This window comes from Carcharhinus amblyrhynchos, chromosome 18, assembly GCF_965287045.1.
Source record: "Carcharhinus amblyrhynchos chromosome 18, sCarAmb.v2.hapA, whole genome shotgun sequence".
Classification (NCBI taxonomy): domain Eukaryota; kingdom Metazoa; phylum Chordata; class Chondrichthyes; order Carcharhiniformes; family Carcharhinidae; genus Carcharhinus; species Carcharhinus amblyrhynchos.
Window position 1 is genome coordinate 20,086,342 of NC_137341.1, and position 18,685 is coordinate 20,105,026.

Sequence of the window (18,685 nt, forward strand, 5' to 3'; positions counted from 1 at the left end):
CCCCAATATAGGGAAAAGCCTACCACTGTTGACTCTATCTATTCCCTTCATTATTTTATACACCTCTATCAGGTCCCCCCTTAATCTCCTTCTTTCTAAGGCGAAGAGCCCCAGTTTTCCCAATCTTTCCTCGTAACTCAGTCCTTCCATACCAGGCAGCATCCTGGTAAACCTCCTCTGCACTCTCTCCAGGGTCTCCACGTCCTTCCGGTAGTAAGGTGACCAGAACTGGACACAGTACTCCAAATGCGGTCTAACCAACGTTCTGTACAGCTGAAGCATTAGATGACAGCTCTTATACTCTATACCCCTTCCTATAAAGGCTAGCATTCCGTAAGCTTTCTTCACAACCTTCTCTACCTGTGTTGACACCTTCAGAGACTTGTGCACCTGCACTCCCAGGTCCCTCTCTATTTCAATACTCTTAATCGGTCTACCTTTTGTCATGTAACTCCTCCCTGCATTATTCCTTCCAAAATGCATCACCTCGCATTTGTCAGGATTAAATTCCATCTGCCATCTATCTGCCCAATAAACCAACCTATCTATATCCTGCTGTGTCACCTGACAATCTTCCTCAGTATCCACCAATCCTGCCATCTTGGTGTCATCTGCAAACTTGCTGATCACACCACGTACGCCCTCTTCCAAGTCGTTTACATATATTACAAAGAGGAGATGTCCCAGTACTGAGCCCTGCGGCACACCACTGGTGACTAACCTCCAGCCAGAAAAGGACCCTTCCACTACTACTCTCTGTCTCCTATTGCCCAGCCAGTTTTCAATCCATCTAGCTACCTGTCCTTGTATCCCACGTGCCTTAACCTTTTCTACCAGCCTACCGTGAGGGACTTTGTCAAACACCTCACTGAAATCCATATAGGTGACATTAACGGCTCGCCCATCGTCAACCGTTTTTGTCACCTCCTCAAAAAATTCTACCAGATTCGTAAGGCAAGACCTCCCCTGAACAAAGCCATGTTGCGTATCCCTAATCAGATCGCAACGCTCCAAATGCTTATACATCCTATCCCTAAGAATTTTTTCCAATAATTTTCCTACCACCGATGTAAAACTCACTGGTCTATAATTACCAGGGTTATCCCTACTGCCCTTTTTAAACAGCGGTATCACATTAGCTACCCTCCAGTCCTCTGGGACCTCACCTGTGTTCAAAGAAGAGACAAAGATTTGCGTCAGAGGCCCAGCAATTTCATCTTTCATCTCCCTAAGCAGCCTGGGATAAATACCATCAGGCCCTGGAGCTTTATCCGTTTTTATGCTACATAAAAACCCTAGCACAAGTGAGGGTTTTGTGCAGCAAGCATGTATCAACTACAAAGTGGACAGAAAACGGTTCCAGATTATTCATACCACGTTTTAAAGCTGATGCTGATCTAATTCACCATCATCAATAAGAGACACTCTAACCAGTGCCTCTTGACCTTCAATGGTGTTGACCAGGAAACCAGAAACTCAACTGGACTCACCACATAAACACAGTGGCTACTAGAACAGGTCAGAGGTTGGGAATACTGCAACAAGCATCTCACCCCGTCTCCCCAGAGCCTAGCCACCACCTACAAGGCACAAGTGAGGAGTGTGATGAAATACTCCACACTTGCCTGGACAGGTGCAGCTTCAACACTCAAGAAGCTTTGTCCATTCAGGACAAAGCAGCGCACTCAATTGGCACCACATCTACAAATATTCAATCTCTCCACCACTGACGCTCAGTAGCAGCAGTGTGTACTATCTACAAGATGCACTGCAGCAATTCACTAAAGGTCCTTAGACAGCACCTCCCAAACCCACAGCCACTTCCATCGAGAGGGACAAAGGCAGCAAATACATGGGAACATCACCTACAGTTGCCCTCTAGGCCATTCACCATCCTGACTTGAAAATATATCGTTGTTCCTTCACATTCGCTGGGTCAAAATCCTGGAATTCCCTCCCTGACAGCATTGTGGGTCAACCCATAGCACATGGACTGCAGTAATTCAAGAAGGCAGCTCACCACCACCTTCTCAAGGACAACTAGGGATGGGCAATAAATGCTGGCCTTCCCAGGACACCCATGTCCCACAAATGAAAAAAAAATTCACATAAGTTTTACATATGGTCTCCCATACATATAATGCAAGGGAGAAACAGGGGGAAAAAGGGGATAAACCAACAAACTAATGCAGTACAAAGGCCTCATATTATGGTAGTGAACATTTCTTTGACAATAGTAGAATCTTTCGGGTGGGGGGGGTTCACCTTTCAAAGCTTTCACCTTTAAGGTTACACCTTCTGAAAATGCAATGTGCATCAAATGAATAATTTCAAACACAATTAAATGGAATAATTTTCTATCAAGTTGGTGCTGGATATAAGCTATTTGCAGGAAACTTTCATTTGACTACAATAGCTTGTCTGGGACAAAACTCACAACCAATATCACTGAAAAAAATATTTAATTATCACTCTGCTGCTTTTGGGACCTTGTCAAGTTTGTTAACTTTGCATTTTCTGCATTACAATAATGGCTGCGTGTCAAAGGTACTTAATTGGCTGCAAGATGTTTTGGGACATCCCAAAGCCGTGAAGGGTGCCATTTAAATACAAGCCTTGTTAAGAGTTATTTTAAAATCCACTCTGATGCCCATCCCCAACACTTTGCACCCACTCATTCCAATTACAAGGGGGCACAAGTTCAAGATAAGGGGAAAAAGGTTCAGTGGAGATGTGTAGGGTAAGTTTTTTTTCCACACAGAGCAGTGGGGGCCTGTAATGCACTGCCAAGTCAGGTGGTTGGCGTTAGCGACATTTAAGACTTATCTGGATAGACAGGGAATAGAGGGATGCAGGCGGTTGATCTAGATAGGACAACGTGATTCGTGCAGGCTTGGAGGGCCGAAGGGCCTGTTCTTTTTCTCAATAGATTACTCAGCTATGCTATCTACTAACATGGTCCTAAAATAACAAGCTCATTTTTCAGTAATTTCTGCACTAACCAAACATGTTTCAGAATAGAACGTAACAGTGTACATAACTGGATTGTTTTGCTTAGAGTAACTTCTCAGAAGATACAGAATCCCAGAATTAAGAATTCTTAGAGCCAAGATCCATGATATACAGACTGAAACGACAACTATTTTAATGGTTACTATATAATCCTGAATTACAAGCTTAAATCTTGGGTAACATTAGTGCAATGTTTAGAATATCAATGAGAAAGAAAACATACTTAACCTCATACTCATCAATCTGCCTGCTGCAGATGCATTTCAGCCTTATCATTTGCACAGATGTGCCTTGCTCCTCCATCGAGCATGGAGACATTTATGGAGCCTCCTCCACTGAACTGTTCAATTGTCCACCATTCACAGCTGGACACGGCAGAACCGCAGAGCTTAGAGCTAATCCATTGGTGGTGGGATTGCTTGGCAGGAGGGTATGCCAGGAGCAACATCATGCGTACTTAAAAATGAGGGGTCAACCTGGTGAAGTTATAATACAGAAATACAGAACTTGGGTGCTGAACAACAAGTAATAGATAGAGCTAAGTACGGAGTTAGGTCAAAGAACAGTCACTGTCTCACTGAATGATGAAATAGGCTCCAGGAGCTAAATGGCCTTTATTCCAATCACAAACAGGCAACTTCGTCCAATGGGTCTTCTAATGTAAAGAAGTGACCATAAATGATATATTGCATATATTATTCTCAACCGATCTTCACACTTCCAAGCGCAAGTCGCAAAGTTTTCAAATCATAGAATCTCTTCAGGAGGAAGCCATTTGGCCCATCAAACCTGCATCGACAACAATCCTATCCAGGCCCTATCCCCATAACTCCACATATTTACCCTGCAAATCCCCTGACACTAAGGGACAATTCAGCATGACCAATCAACCTAACCACACATCTTTGGACTGTGAGAACACCCAGAGGAAATGTGCACAAACACCGGGAGAACATGCAAATTCCATAGTTACCCAAGGTCAGAATTGAAACTGGATCCCAGGCGCTGAGGCAGTGATTCTAACCACTGTGCCACCCTAAGCAAATAGGCAAGGAAGATCACAAAATCAAATCAAAGTAAGGTACCACAAGTAACATGATACCCCCTTTTCTGTTATTATCTCATACCACAGCATACAGAACCACCAAATGCGTAACAACTGAAAAACTGAGGGGTGAAGTAAATAAATAAGCCATCATTTAAAAACACTTCATAACTTGAGAAAAGAATACTTTGTCAAAACTGGAGAATCAATTTTGCTTCATGATTACAGTAATGCGAGCATCTTTCAGTGATTGATGATAAGGCTTGGGCAATGATTACGTTTTATTACATAGGTGGGAAGGGAGGAAAGGAATGAGGAAGAAGCTTAATTTGAAAGAGACACATTGATCAAATCCTGAAGCAAAGCCCAAGGAACACAGAAGTACTGTTAGTCCTTCAGGAATCAAAGAAAACTAACAGATCATTACGCATTTATATCACAGATAATTCATTAGATAAAGCCATTATTGAAGCAAAGTGCCACCCATGCCAAATGAAGAATTAATGACACTAACAATGCAGGCATGCAGTGAGTTCAACTTCCATTATCTAAATGACCTGAAGTGATGACAAAAGAATTTGCACTTATTGAACACTTTAAGCTACTTTAAAAATGCCCTAAAGCACTTTGATACAAACATACAAATATGGCTGACAACAATCCATCTTGCCTATCCCATAAGGTTGAGATGTCACGCGCATCATGAAAGGGCCATGTCCCTAACCCATCACATTCATAACTTAAAGCACAAACATCACTGGACACTGTACTCTCAAAATGCCTGCCAGAAAATCAGCTATGACTGATGGCCCATCAGCAAGGGGGACAATTGTTGTTTCCAGTCAATGCTAGGCTGACCATTCAGTCTCATTGCTTACCTACTTTCATTTTTAGCAGTTTGATACAACTGGGTAACTTGTTAGGCCATTTAAGAGTCAGCTACTTTGGCTGTCAGTGTAGCTACATGTAGACCAAGGATGAAATTTCCTTCATTAGTGAACCAGATTATAAGACAACTGGCAATAGTGTCAAGCTCATCATTGGACTTTTATTCCAACTTTTTATTGAATTCAAGCCCCACTATCTACCCAGTGGGATTCAAACCCAGCTCCCTAAAACCTCACCATGGGTCTTTATTTACTAGTTTGCTGACAATACCACCACATCCTCTTGCCCATAACAGTATTGATAAGAATGACCACAGTCCTAGTTGAGAGAAAGTCCTGTCTTCATTCTGAGAAGAATGGTTTTGTCCACCTGGCCACCACCATACAATTCAAGACAGGTCCATCAGTCCAAAACTGGGCATCTATAACATAGTGAGCCATCAGCAACAGCAGAATTGTGTAGGGTTAGGGCACTGGACAGTGCAAAAAGATTTAAGACTGAGATAGAACTTAAAGATTGTCACCATCACAGGCTGGGGATCTTTACTCTGAGAAAATGTTGAGAAATAGCCTGAATAAAGGTCCGTGTTTGATTTGCTAGAGTAAACATAAATATGGTGTTTCCACTTTGAGTGTCCATAACTAGAAAACAAAAATATGGACACTAGTAAACCCAATAAGGAACTCAAGAGAACTTTTTCATTCAGACAATGTTCGAACTATAATTACAAAATGACAAATGGAACCGGCAACTCCAGAAAGAAGCTGAAATAAACAACTGGATCAGTGATGGGCAACCGAAGCTGGTTAGTGAGCCACGAGTGGTCCTCCATCTCAGTGGGCTGCAAGATTAAAATCAGGCTTGCTCACTAACCATGCCCCCATGAATAAATATACTTAATACACCAAATATTTCATAAACTATAGAAAATGATTAATCGTTTATATAAATAGAAATATTAACTTCAAAAAGGTAAAAACAGAATAAATATTCACAGTTTGGATGCAGAGGGAGTGCACAGCTCTCACAGTCAATGTTGTGCACAATCAATTTGCACCTCTCTTCACTTGCCCTTGTTTTATATGTATACCACTTCAATCACTCTGGTAGGTATAATGATGCACACTCAGGCTTTAGGAACAAAGGGTTTTTATTAACAGGGAAAAACAATACAAAGGCTAGTACACCCTCACCTTTAGCCTCCCTACAGCAGCCCACCAGCTGCCTCAGTCCCTAGATCTTTTCCTCATGTCTTCTGCCTGAGAGAGGACTCCACTCCCTGGGGTGATTATCCACTCTTGGTCCTAATTGGCCCCTCAAGTGAAGTGACTGTTTTCTGAAGCGTTCACCACAGTGGGGGAAAAAAACTACAGACCAAAATCAGCACATCAGCACAGTCAACAAAATTTCTTGTGGGCTGCACTCAGCACCTAGGTGAGCAGTGTGTGGCCCCCAGGCTGCCTGCCTTTCAGATGGTTGGATGTAAGGGGAAGTTAGATTTTTATAAAAAGGACAAAGAAACACAAGGTTATGCTGACACCATTATATAAAGCAGGGTGGGTCATGTGGTGCATAAACGCATGGCTTTCTATGTGAAATATCTGGTGAAAAGATCACTTTAAGTCTGCCTAGTTTCAGGCTTTGGTGGCAGTGAAGTGAACTGCAATGCAAACTGTTTCGGACTGGGTCATTATTTGGTTTGCCTCAGGCACCAACTCGTGTTCTTAGCCAACTGTCTCAGGTCTGTGTCTCAACTGCCAAATACCCAACCTCTTTTTGCCTAATAGCCCTTTTATGTAACATTACATAAAATAGAAAGTACTGGAAACATTCAGCTGGTCTGGCAGAATCCATGGAGATGGAAGCAGTTAAAGTTTACTATCTGTAATCTTTAATCAGAACTAAATTAGAAATGAAATAGGTTTTGAGTAAGTGAAAAGAAACAATAGGAGAAACAAAAGGGAAGGTGCATGATAGGGTGGAGGACAGAAGAGATTAAATATCAAAAACTTTAATGGTACAAAGCCAAAAGGGCAAATATAAAAAAAAGGACACGTGTTGCTGAGGTGTAAATAGCAGGTCAACAGCCACGCAGACGTAAAGTAAAGGTGTTAAGAAATGAACGCCTACAAATAAACATGAAAGCAAATGGGGGATAGGTTATGTTCAAAAATTATTGAACTCAATGTTGAAGCCTTGAAGTTCCCATTCAAAAGAGCAGCTGCTGTTCCTCAAGCTTGCATTGAGCTTCATTGGAACATCATAGCAGATCAAGAGCAGAAAGGTCAGAATGGGAGCAGAGAATTGAAATGACAGCCATGGAACATTAACAGTCTCTCTCTATCAACAGATTTTTTTCAGACCTGGCATATTTCTAGTATTTTTCTTTTTTATTTCAGGTTTCTAATAACAGCATTTTTAAACTCCTGAAGCTTCGGAGTTGGTTTAGATCTATACCAAATTGAAAAATTAAGTTCAACAAATCTGGCAGAGTGTGAGCTTGCACCACTCCTAAGCTATAGCATGGAAAGGGAATTAGCCAGGCCTCTTCATCAGTTATGTGGGAACTCCCCAAATGTTTGAGAACAAAATCTAAGCTTGGTTCTTCTGGCTGCATTGTCCAAAAGTCCATCTGTAATTACAATTCTCAAGAGGTCACATTGCTAGTGCAGGCTTGATGGGCCAAATGGCCTCTGTCTGCCCTGTAAGGATTTTATGATTCTATGTACTCCATGAAATGTGGCAATATTGGAAATAAGGAGGATGCAGTTACAGACTTTAGGGGGACTACTGACAAACCTTGGAATTTAGTACAAGGGCAGAGCTCAGATTAATGTGGGATTGGAGAACAGTATCAGCCATGGTATGATATAGGGTGTCACATGATAGTAGACTATGTGTAGAGTCTGATAGGAGCCAGCATCCTGGATAATATATAATGATGGGTTACCAATAAATACTTAAACGTTTAGCCACACCAGACCCCTCCTAGCGAAACACCAAACAACTTTACAACAGGGGTCAGATCACCTCTCTATACTCTGCAAAATGCAGCACAACTTCTGAAAATGCAGAAGATCGGAGTTGAGACACTAACAAATCATCCTCCAAGCCGAGGAAAAAGTAGAATGTACAAATATTGTAGAATACCTAAAATGTCTAATCCATTAAGCTCAAGCACAGGTCAAAATCCCATTGCAATTCTTTTGGATAGATAGCACTTATCACTCATCAGAATCATATACAGGCCTAAATCCTCAGTGGGATATTGTCAGGCATCTATTACACATCATCCATCAATCACTGGAATAGACTGAAACCTCGCTGGGATATTGCGAGTTACCTATAACACATCATCCATCAGACCAATGCGGAGGCTAAATTTCAATGAGATATCATCAGACAACCTAATAGTGGAAGCAGTGCTAGCTAAGGTCCGCCCTGTAATTACTTTACTTTAGCTACAGACAAAGCAGAAACTATAAGAATGAAACAATCTATCAAAATTAAATTATAACTTAACCATGGAACTTCAATTTCAGCTTCTCCCATCTCAGTTTTTCCTTTGAACATGGGAACAAATGAAAATAAAAATTCAATTGCATTTTATAAGGTCTGAAGCTGGTTTCTGTGATTTAGCTGAGCTCCTCCCTAACGATGGTGGCCTCCTTCCTTAATTCATCCTGGGATGCAATTGGCTTGCAAGACTTACGCATTTTGAGCTATCAAGTTTTTGCCCAACTTAAAAAAAAACTTCATTATAATTTTCCCATGGTGACAACAATCAACCACTTTTTTCAAACACTCAAGTGTTACGATGGCCACAAAGGATCAACAATAGATCTTCCCGTGGGCTTTGTGGAATACTAGCTGTCTTATTGAGCAAGCGCAGGTTCATCCAGTGGGAAGCAGCCAGCAGGGGTTTTAAGCCTGTTACTAACTGGCTGCAAGCCGTAGGAATAGCTTTTTCCTTTGGTTCACAATAAAGGGTGTTAATGGAAGCAGGTGTGTGACTGAATTACCACATTGACGGTGAGTGTGAGATTCCAAGGGCAACCCTCTGAAGAAGTGAATTAACAAGTCCGAACTTGAGTTGAAGAAAAAGTGCATTCTTCAGGGGTTGCAGTTAAGTGTTCCACCCCCAGACGACGTCCAATATTAACAAAACTAATATTAAATGTCTGGGAGTCTCAAAAACGAAGATGCTGGCCAGGAGTTACATCTCATGGCCCTGTCTTGATTTTGATATCAGACTTCATAACACAATGCAACTTACCAGGAAAATCAAAAACCCCCACCCTCTCTACATCCATTGGAGTACCCGAGCACACAATGGGCATGCATATTTGTACACTTTGCAGGTTCTATGCTTTTAATCACAGTAGACGCACACTCCAAGTGATTGGAGGTGCACCACATGAGCTCCACAACTACTTAGACTACGTCAAAAAATTGCAGGAAATCTTCAGCATGCACAGAATACTGGAAGTCCTGGTTTCTGATAACAGTACAGTCTTCACTAGTGGTGCTTTCCAGAACCGTGCTCTCCGATGGTATCTGACATATCCAGCTACACCTCATCACCTGTCAAATGGACATAAAGTTAAAACATTCAAGAAATGGTATGAAGAAATAACCAGCAGCATCCACGGCGAGAAAACTGGCACGATTTTTTTTATTACAGGCCAACACTGCATATCTAACAGGTGTTGCTCCAGCAGAGTTATTGATGGGGCAACAGCTCAATACCAGGTTGAGCCTATTATTCTTAAACTTGGCAGGGAAGTAGAGTCTCATCAGGACAAGCAAAAAAAAACCAACATTTTATTCCATGAGGGGAGAAAGAACTTTTGCAACAGGCAATCAGGTTCATGCAAGGAACTTCGGGAATGATCCCAAATAGATCCCTGGGATCATCATGGAGAAAACAGGGTCAGCGACTTACAAATCAAAGTTCAGGATAAAACCTTTAAAAAAAAGCACTGAGACCACCTCAGGGCCAGAGTGACCATGCACAAGCCACCCCTGCCACTGACAATGAGTTAGCCACTGCTAGCCATCAGCTTGAAGCTGACTCCAAGGTGGCTGTTCTGGATAATGAAGATATGGACTCAGGGATGGAGGCTGAAGAAGCAGGCCTCCAGGCTTAAGCAAAATCAGAGGTCCTCTGTTCAGTATACACTGCCTGACCTGATCCCATCTTCAACAGACATCCGCCCAAACATCAAGCACTGAAAAGGACATCATCCCAGCAGGGGTGCTGGAAGAGGCACAAACTGAAGGAGGGACAGATGTTATGACGGCTACTAAAGATCTTCAATCTACCCGTGGGCTGACTTACTGAGAGAATAGAGGCTCACCCTATGGGAAGCAGCCAACAGGGGTTTTTAACTCTGTAACTTTACCCAGACCAAAGTTACAGGTCAAGGTGAAGACTATCTGACTGTAAGCCGTGGGAGTTGCCTTTTCCTTTGGTTCACAATAAAAGGATGTTGGTGACATATAGACATGTGGCTGAATTACTACATATAACATCTAACACATCATGTACAAAGGCTATGCACAAAAGCTCAAAATTTAACAAGCATTGTTTGAGAAGTGGCTGCATTTAAAGTTTTCACGAATTATCAATGACACTACATATGCTATCTATTAGAGTTAAGCAGCAAAAAAAATTTTAAAAATATTGCTAACAATCCAAGACTGAATCTTCTGTAGCTACACTTGCTGTGTCACAATGATAACATTGCCCCCTGCTGCATCAGATTAGCACTACAGAAAATCTCACTGAATTTCTGTTATCGAGATTTACTTGTAGAATCATTGAGGTTTACAGCATGGAAACAGGCCCTTCGGTCCAACTTGTCCATACTGCCCTTTTTTAACCACTAAGCTAGTCCCAATTGCCTGCATTTGGCCCATATCTCTCAATATCCATCTTACCCACATGACTGTCTAAATGCTTTTAAGACGACAAAATTGTACCCATCTCTACTACTACCTCTGGCAGCTTGTTCCAGGCACTCACCACCCTCTGTGAAATAATTGCCCCTCTAGGCCCTTTTGTATCTCTGCCCTCTCACCTTAAACGTACGCTCTCTAGTTTTAGACTCCTCATCTTTGGCAAAAAACGTTGACTGAAATATTGAGCTGATCTACTTGTTCGAAGTGAATGAGGAAATTCCAGGTGATTTGCTCACATCCATTCCTTATTAATCCCATTTTATTACAAAGCCAAATTTACACACTTAAGTGACCAACTCATACCTATTCTGCTAAATCCACATCTACACTTTCATCATCTCACAGGGAGCGTCTCTCAAACCATTTTTTTCCCATTCCCAACACTGCATAAACTTTTGCTGATCCATAATTCTGCAGTCTGAGACCTCACTAACATAAATCCCACATGTCTATACTTTCCCAACTGCACTGGTTTCCCTGACTCCCAGCAAACTAATTTCAAGATCATCTTCACTCTGCTGCATGGTGTCACCCCCATCATGGAAACGTTTTTGTATGTTTCCAAGCTGCAGATTCATTTTCTGATCTCCACATGTCTCTGCTTCACCATCAGTGGGGGCCCTAAAGGCAATGTGCTCCTCCCTCTGAAATTCCTTTCCAGAATCACTACCTTACTAACTCGTTCTCTACTCTGGTGCTCAGTGATGGCACTTCTGCCTCCAAGTTGAAGACTACTCTGGTGACTTATGTAAAATCTAGGCAGTGCAGTACAGTTAACAAAGAATCCATTGCCCTCTCAAGTGAATGTAAAAGATCATACACCATTCTGAAGAAAAACAGAGTTCTCTCCAGTGTTCTGATCATTATTTAGCTCAACCACTGTGGATGTTTGCTGTGCAAAGTATCTGACCATTTCCGAAGGCAAACCAGAGACAACACTTCACTAATACATCATTGGCTTAAGTGTTATAGGATACTCGAACATGCTGAATGACACTGTGTAATTGTATGTCTTCCTTTTTTTTGCTATTCACAGCTTCCTACAAAAGTTCTCTTCAATCATCCCACCCAAAAGCTTTCAGAGCTTGCTTGGTGTCCATTTCTTCCCCTTGTAATGCATTCCAATATAACCATTTAACATGGGAATCATGTTGGACCAATGCAAGTTACTGCTGACTCTCAGAATAGCCAGACAAGCCAACCTCGACCCTCAGATGCTTGCCAACATATCAACAGCCCTCCTTGGTAAACTTAATATTCAAGAAACCCCATATTCAGGCAAACATAATTTTCTTGCCTGCTTTAAAAGGCACTTAAAACCACAACATTATCGTAATGTAGGACGAGAGAAAGATTATTCCCAAACTTGGAGTGTGATGAAATACTCCCCACTTGCCTGGATGGGTGCAGCTCCAACAACACTCAAAAAGCTTGACACCATCCAGGACAAAGCATTCTGCTTGACTGGTACATCTACAAACATCCACTCCCTCCACCATCGACGCTCAGTAGCAGTAGTGTGCATATCTACAATATGCACTGCAGCAATTCACCAAAGATCCTTAGACAGCATCTTCCAAACTCAACCATTTCTATCTAGGACAAGAGCAGTAGATACATGGGAACATCACCACCTGCAAGGTCCTCTCCAAGCCATTCACCAACCTGATTTGGAAATATGTTCCTTCACTGTTGCTGGGTCAAAGCCCTAGAATTCCCTCCATAACGACATTGTAGGTCAACCCACAGCACATGGACTGCAGTGATTCAAGAAGGCAGCTCACCATCACCTTCTCAAGGACAACTAGGGATGAGCAATAAATGCTGGCCAGTCAGCGATGCCCATGTCCCACGAATGAATAAAAAAAATCAAGTACCAATTACAACCCAGTCTTAAACTCACAACAAGTTGTTCCAGATCCATAACACCACACAGGTACATTAATCCATTAATAGATGCAACATTATTACATTAAGAGTTTGTTTAGGCAATACTGCTGATAAATGACCATAATTTAGAAGAAAACAGGAACTGACTGAGCTTCATTCAACTGTCTGAACAGAAACACGGATTCAGGGTGCACAGATTTAGGCCAAATATAGCTTTTCTTTAAATGTCAAGTTCTCCAGTTATAATGAATTATAGTGCTCGCAGAAATTCAGATAAATTTCCCTCAAGAACTCAAGATTACGACATGACCAATAGCCAACTTATTAGCTTTGAACACAGCAAGTTTCTTAAACTGCTCCAACATTTGTCCCTGTAACACTGAAACAAGAGACATGTTGTCAAAGGTTTTCTCATCAGACAGATTTGCAAGAATACCAACTGTAAAAGGAAACATCAACTTATTCTGCACGAAGAGAGTAGTTGTCAAGCAACTGGCAGAGGTGTTGCCACAGAGAATGCACTAGGTAACAGTTAACTGCCAATCTCTCGTTTAAATTCAAATCAATTAGGTCTATTGATTCGTCATGGCATTGCTCTGGGGAGTGAACCAGGAAATGATTGCCCCGAAGCTTTCATTCAGTTCAAAAAGGTGCAATGCATGGACATCCTCCTTCTGTCAACAAAGGAGAGAGTGAATATATGTAGCTTCTCATATACTGAAGTGAGCCACATGGTGAGCACAACTGATTGTCAATCAGGATTGTTTAGCAAGTGCTGTCCAATCACAGAATCACATTTTAGGTTTTGAGTTTGGAAGCACAGGCTGGTTGAGTTGCAAAGAGCCAAAAGGACATGGTGTTTGACATGATCTGCCAATTGTTGGGACATACAGCCTACATACCTGGCATCACACCAGCACTGCAATTCATACACTACTGTACCCATTTGCAACATAGGCAGAACATTGTTTTAGCTTGATGGCAGCAGTGTTACATTCATGTTGCTATTGCACAGAAGCATCAAATGGTTAGCTTCACATATTTTCGGTCCTAAAACGTGCCCAGTCTACGTCAGATTAACCTGGAAGATGACTTAAATCACAGGACAAATGGCTAATATAATAGTAAGTTACGCATATCATTTGTAAAAGAGAAAAAGAACTAAGAATTTGGGCATAAAGAAAACTGAATATTATTACCACCACCACAGTTCAGCCACATCCAAAGAGAAACCAACTAGCATCTTAAATGACATAAACTTAATGAAATTATTTTGTTAATTTATCAAATGAATAACTCTTAAGTTCAGATTGGCCAACTCTTTTGGAGAACTTCTTAACTCACTGAACACATGTTCAAAAAAGTTGATAAGCACTGGCGCACAATTACTACAGTCATATGGCACCCTAAAGAATGAATTAAAAATGCTAATGACAAAATATATCTCCAATCTTGAATATAAAACACCACCAATTTCTTTTCTCTTTGCCCTTCTCTTACTGCCCCAGTTTCTTCTCTCATTCATGACAGGGATACCTAATTTAGCCAATTATTTCTTCCCAATTTGTCCAGTTCTCTTTCCTACTCTTTCCAACTGTTGTGGTATCCTGCATATTGGTACTGGCATCTCATTCAAATTTAATAATTAAAAGTGATGTAAGTAGTTTCGCAGGGACACTACTTTCCCCATGCTTGCTTTTAATAGCCCCATTTTGAGAGATGGACCATCATTCAAAAGCAATGAAGTTTATGGTCATCTTTAATCACAAATAATCTATTATAAAGGAAATCCAAATCCAGCCACTTACATAGCTGACATATTTAAGAGTTAAATAATTATGAGTGAACAATATGCAGGGGTATGGGGAAAGGCAAGGGAATAAATAAGCTATACCGGGCCAAATGGCCTCCTTCTGCACTGTAACAATTCTGTGATTTTGAGATTAGTTTCTCTCCCAGTTCAAACTGTGACAAAATGATCAGATGTGTGCAGGTTTAACCTTCAAGAAAAACTACTGATAAATAAACATGGCCAGAGATCAAAAAAAAATGGCAAATGCTAGAAGTTTGGAAAATAAAATATAAAACATTGGAAATGCACAGCATTAACAGACAGCCTGTGCAAAAGAAAAGGTTTTGCTCCAGAAACACTGCCTTTCCTCTTTCAGAGGCTGGCAGACCTGTTTATGCATTTTTTCAGCTGACAGTATCACAAAGGGTCACCTGTGAGTGATTACAGTTGGGATATAACATAACCCGCGCAAGGCAGTTAGTGCAATCAGATTGTCCTGAAATCTAACATTGATTTTGCATGCTGCATCAGCAAGATGCAAGTTGTCACGCCTCAACTGTAGGCATGTAACAGAACAATTAGACACCGCACCATGTAGTCTGTTCAGTCCCATTTAGCCTGGCTAGAAATCACAGTGGCGAACGTTCGTAAGGGAAGGATATAACAGGTAGGCAATAGACAGACTAAAAGAAAAAGGCAAGTGTTATGAATGCAGCCTTCTTTTGAAAATAAAAAGAAATTAAATTTTGCTACAGTATCATACCGAATGTTTAGTCCTGAAGTTTGTTCCACATTCTCCCAACTTTGCAACTTTGTCAGCAATTTCTAAAATAAGAAAAATAATAGTCACTAATCTGAAAAATCATTGATTATTTAGAAGTCTTCACATTAAAAGTGTAATAAAAGTGTAACTTCTCAGTTCTCCATGTAACCTCTGTTCTGATTGAAAGAATCCCACTAATCTTTCCTCAAACTCCCTCATTCCTGGTATCAGCAAATCCTTTCTATACTCTTGATGTCATCATGAAATCCTTCCTCACAGTAAGATACTAAAAACTGTATGCAATGTTCTGGGAACCAAGTGCAAACTCACTACAGAACTGCACTGTAATAGAAAGAGATTGTCCATCTGTATTTTTATACTTGACTCCCAGTGGTGACATACACTCAAATCCAATAACAGCATAGGGAAATGGTCTTATGATCTCAGAGCCCTTAACCTTACAAGAATGAGAAGGGGCAACTAATTCAGTCCATTCGCCTGACAATTTATTATCAGGGAGGAAGAAAGAGAAAAGGAAAAATCTTAAATTTAATGAAAAACATGAACCTCTTTCTCCAGTTCCAAAGTAACCTTCTCTTCCTTTAATTTTTCAAGACGTCCAAGCTTTTTGCAAAGACTTTCCATTTCTTCCTTCAGCAGTGAATTGTTATCTTCCATCTCCCTGTTTGCAAAGGACATGATTCACTTAGGACACTGTGGCAGCTTTCATTCTTTGCTCCAAAATTAGAAGCCAAAACTCTTTCAAATTGCAACCTCAAACCAGCACAAGTGCAGGAAGGTTTAGAAAATAACATTTTACGCTTGCAAGGTAAAACTGAGGACTGCACAAAATAACACATTGTCCCTTCACCTTTGAGATTAGTCTAAATTTCAGACTGATAGGGTGAACGTGGAACATGGAGGATTTAAGAGTGTAATAAGTTTAGAATATCTTCAAATCAAGTTTTGTTGGATCCAAACCAACACCAAAAATCTTATCTCACTTTGGCACTAAGTTGTCAGACTCACTCAAAAATATAATGTGGTTTAAGAAATACACAAAGCATTTGACAATAATGGGTGTAAATCTTCTCCAAAACAAGGATTAAATCACTGCCAGGAAAGGGAGGGAGAGGATTATTAGTCAAAAGGTACTTCTTTAAAATATACCACACAACAGCCACAGCAGTTCTTCACCACTATTGGTGCAATATAGAAGTTTTGCCCTGGATCTGACTTTGTTCTATACCCTAGCTGGAAGTACACAATGCCATTGTTCTGGCATACAACCAAGTTTTGTTCTCATAAAGTGTGCTCTTCCCTTTCTGTGCATCATCTCCTGAGTCAAGAAAGTGTCTCCCAACAAACTGGCCATTGTGCTGTGCATTTAAGATTAGCTTGACATGAATAAAACTAATTTTTTAATCTCTCTGAGATTACAATGCCTTACCACACCCTCTGACCAGCAAGATTGGGACCTGGCTGTGTAAGTGATAATACTACTGCATAATGTGGAGTACATTATGAAGCAGCAATGCACACAGATTCGAAGAACATAAACTATGTGCCTGGGACAAGTCTTATGATTAAATAGGCTGATCTGAACTGAAAGGGACATTATGCTTTGATGTTGTTTCACCATGTTACAAAAAAAAGTATATATTACTGATACGTTTCACTGGAAGAGGAAGTTAATCAAGTGGTCACTATTAGTTTTGGATGTTATTCCTACTTGCAATAGGCATTTTTCTCCTTCAGCTGTCGGAGCTCTTTCTCCAGCTCAGGGATTCGAGCAAGGTCTGACCGCATGTTCTTCACGATCACAGAGTCCTGCTCCTGCTGAGATATTTTATTCTCTAAATCCTGGAGAATTAAGAAACAAAATGTGAGTATCAGGATTCTTCAGCATTATTTTTTGACTCCCAATGGTGATGGTGTTACTGGAATTATCATTTCATTGATGCCAGCAGCCATGTCATACTTGTTCCAAAAGTTCATTTTTCATCATAATTACTCAACAGCAAGTCATGCCGGCCTACTCCATTACTGCCAAATTCAATCTGGATAAGAATACGCACACACCAGGAACCAATGGATAACAATTCATAGCACCAATTGGATTATTCCTTCCCCTTCACACAACACAGGACAATGAAGCCTAATGAAGGCTAATTTGCAACCCCCAGATGTGTAAAGCCCAATGGGAACTGAAACATGGAACTTTTAGTCTACAGGGTTTAAGGACTACACACATTTGATATCCCACTTTGAATCTCTGAACATTCTGATTACTTTTCTATGAACAAAGTGTTGCTCACCTTCAATCTCTGCTCATTCTCAGCACTGACCACTTGAGCTGCTTCCAGTGCCTGAATCTTTTGCAGAGCCTCCTGCCACTTCCTGTTTAGGGAAAGGGGGAAAGTAATAAATTGGGTCAGAGAAAGGAACATAAATATTAGAAACAAAGTACAACTGCAATCTGCAAGGAGTAAAGGATTTCAACATAAAAAGGCAGCTGCCCCTGGAAATTTCACATGAATCTATAAATCTCTACCACTCTGCTGTGGAAAATTTTAATATAGGAAGAGGAGGAGGTCCTGATTGCTGACTTAAATAGGGCATACTAACATCCATACAACCGCAGAATCCCTACAGTGCAGAAGGTGGCCATTTAGCTCCTCCCACACCACTTTTCTTCCCAGAAACTCCCTTTATATCAACAACACGTTTCAAAAGGAAAAGCAGGGATGGGGATTAAAACAACCAGTGCACTTTGTGTTTGATGATCTTTCTTCCGGTCTATTTTTGACTTACGTGCGTTGCACCTCCACTTGCTCAAGTAACTCATGACGCTCTGTGTTCAACGCTGTCAGCTGCATCTCCTGATTCAACCATTTCTGTTGCTGCTCTAATATTTTGGACTGGAGGACATCAATCATCTGAATTGTAATACAGAGAAAGTATCGTTAGAAGAAACATTAAAACAAGAATAATGTCCAAACTTCAATTGCAAGATCATGTTAACTACGTTTGCATTTGAAGCATTTTGAATTTTGTACACTTTTAAAGGAAGAACAATTGTTTTTAAACTTTAAAACATCCAATGTACATCCTCCCCATCATGCAAATGGGAATGGTTTTTAACTGTTACTTTTTCAAAGCAAAAACAACATAAACAAAGCACCTCCAGCACTTATTGAATAACGGGTAGATGGTTATCTTAATAGCAGTCTAACGTTTGTATTGGAAAACAAGACTTTTCCTATAACAATCACACCACAGGCAGAATGGTTGCACAGTAATTAGCACTGCTGTCTCACAGTGCCAGGGA

At 40.8% G+C, this 18,685-nt stretch overlaps 1 protein-coding gene across 5 annotated transcripts in view; it reads right to left on the reverse strand.

The window, feature by feature from the left end:
• Positions 1–18,685, reverse strand: part of mad1l1 (mitotic arrest deficient 1 like 1) — a 924,959-nt gene that overhangs the window by 880,110 nt on the left and 26,164 nt on the right. For all 5 annotated transcript variants that reach the window (XM_080206477.1, XM_080206479.1, XM_080206475.1 and 2 more), the window contains exons 5-9: positions 18,169–18,293; positions 17,673–17,754; positions 17,087–17,217; positions 15,922–16,036; positions 15,355–15,416 (exon numbers count right to left, since the gene is read on the reverse strand). In XM_080206477.1, coding sequence (XP_080062603.1) covers positions 15,355–15,416; positions 15,922–16,036; positions 17,087–17,217; positions 17,673–17,754; positions 18,169–18,293 — 515 coding nt within the window. The remainder of the gene's footprint in view (positions 1–15,354; positions 15,417–15,921; positions 16,037–17,086; positions 17,218–17,672; positions 17,755–18,168; positions 18,294–18,685) is intronic.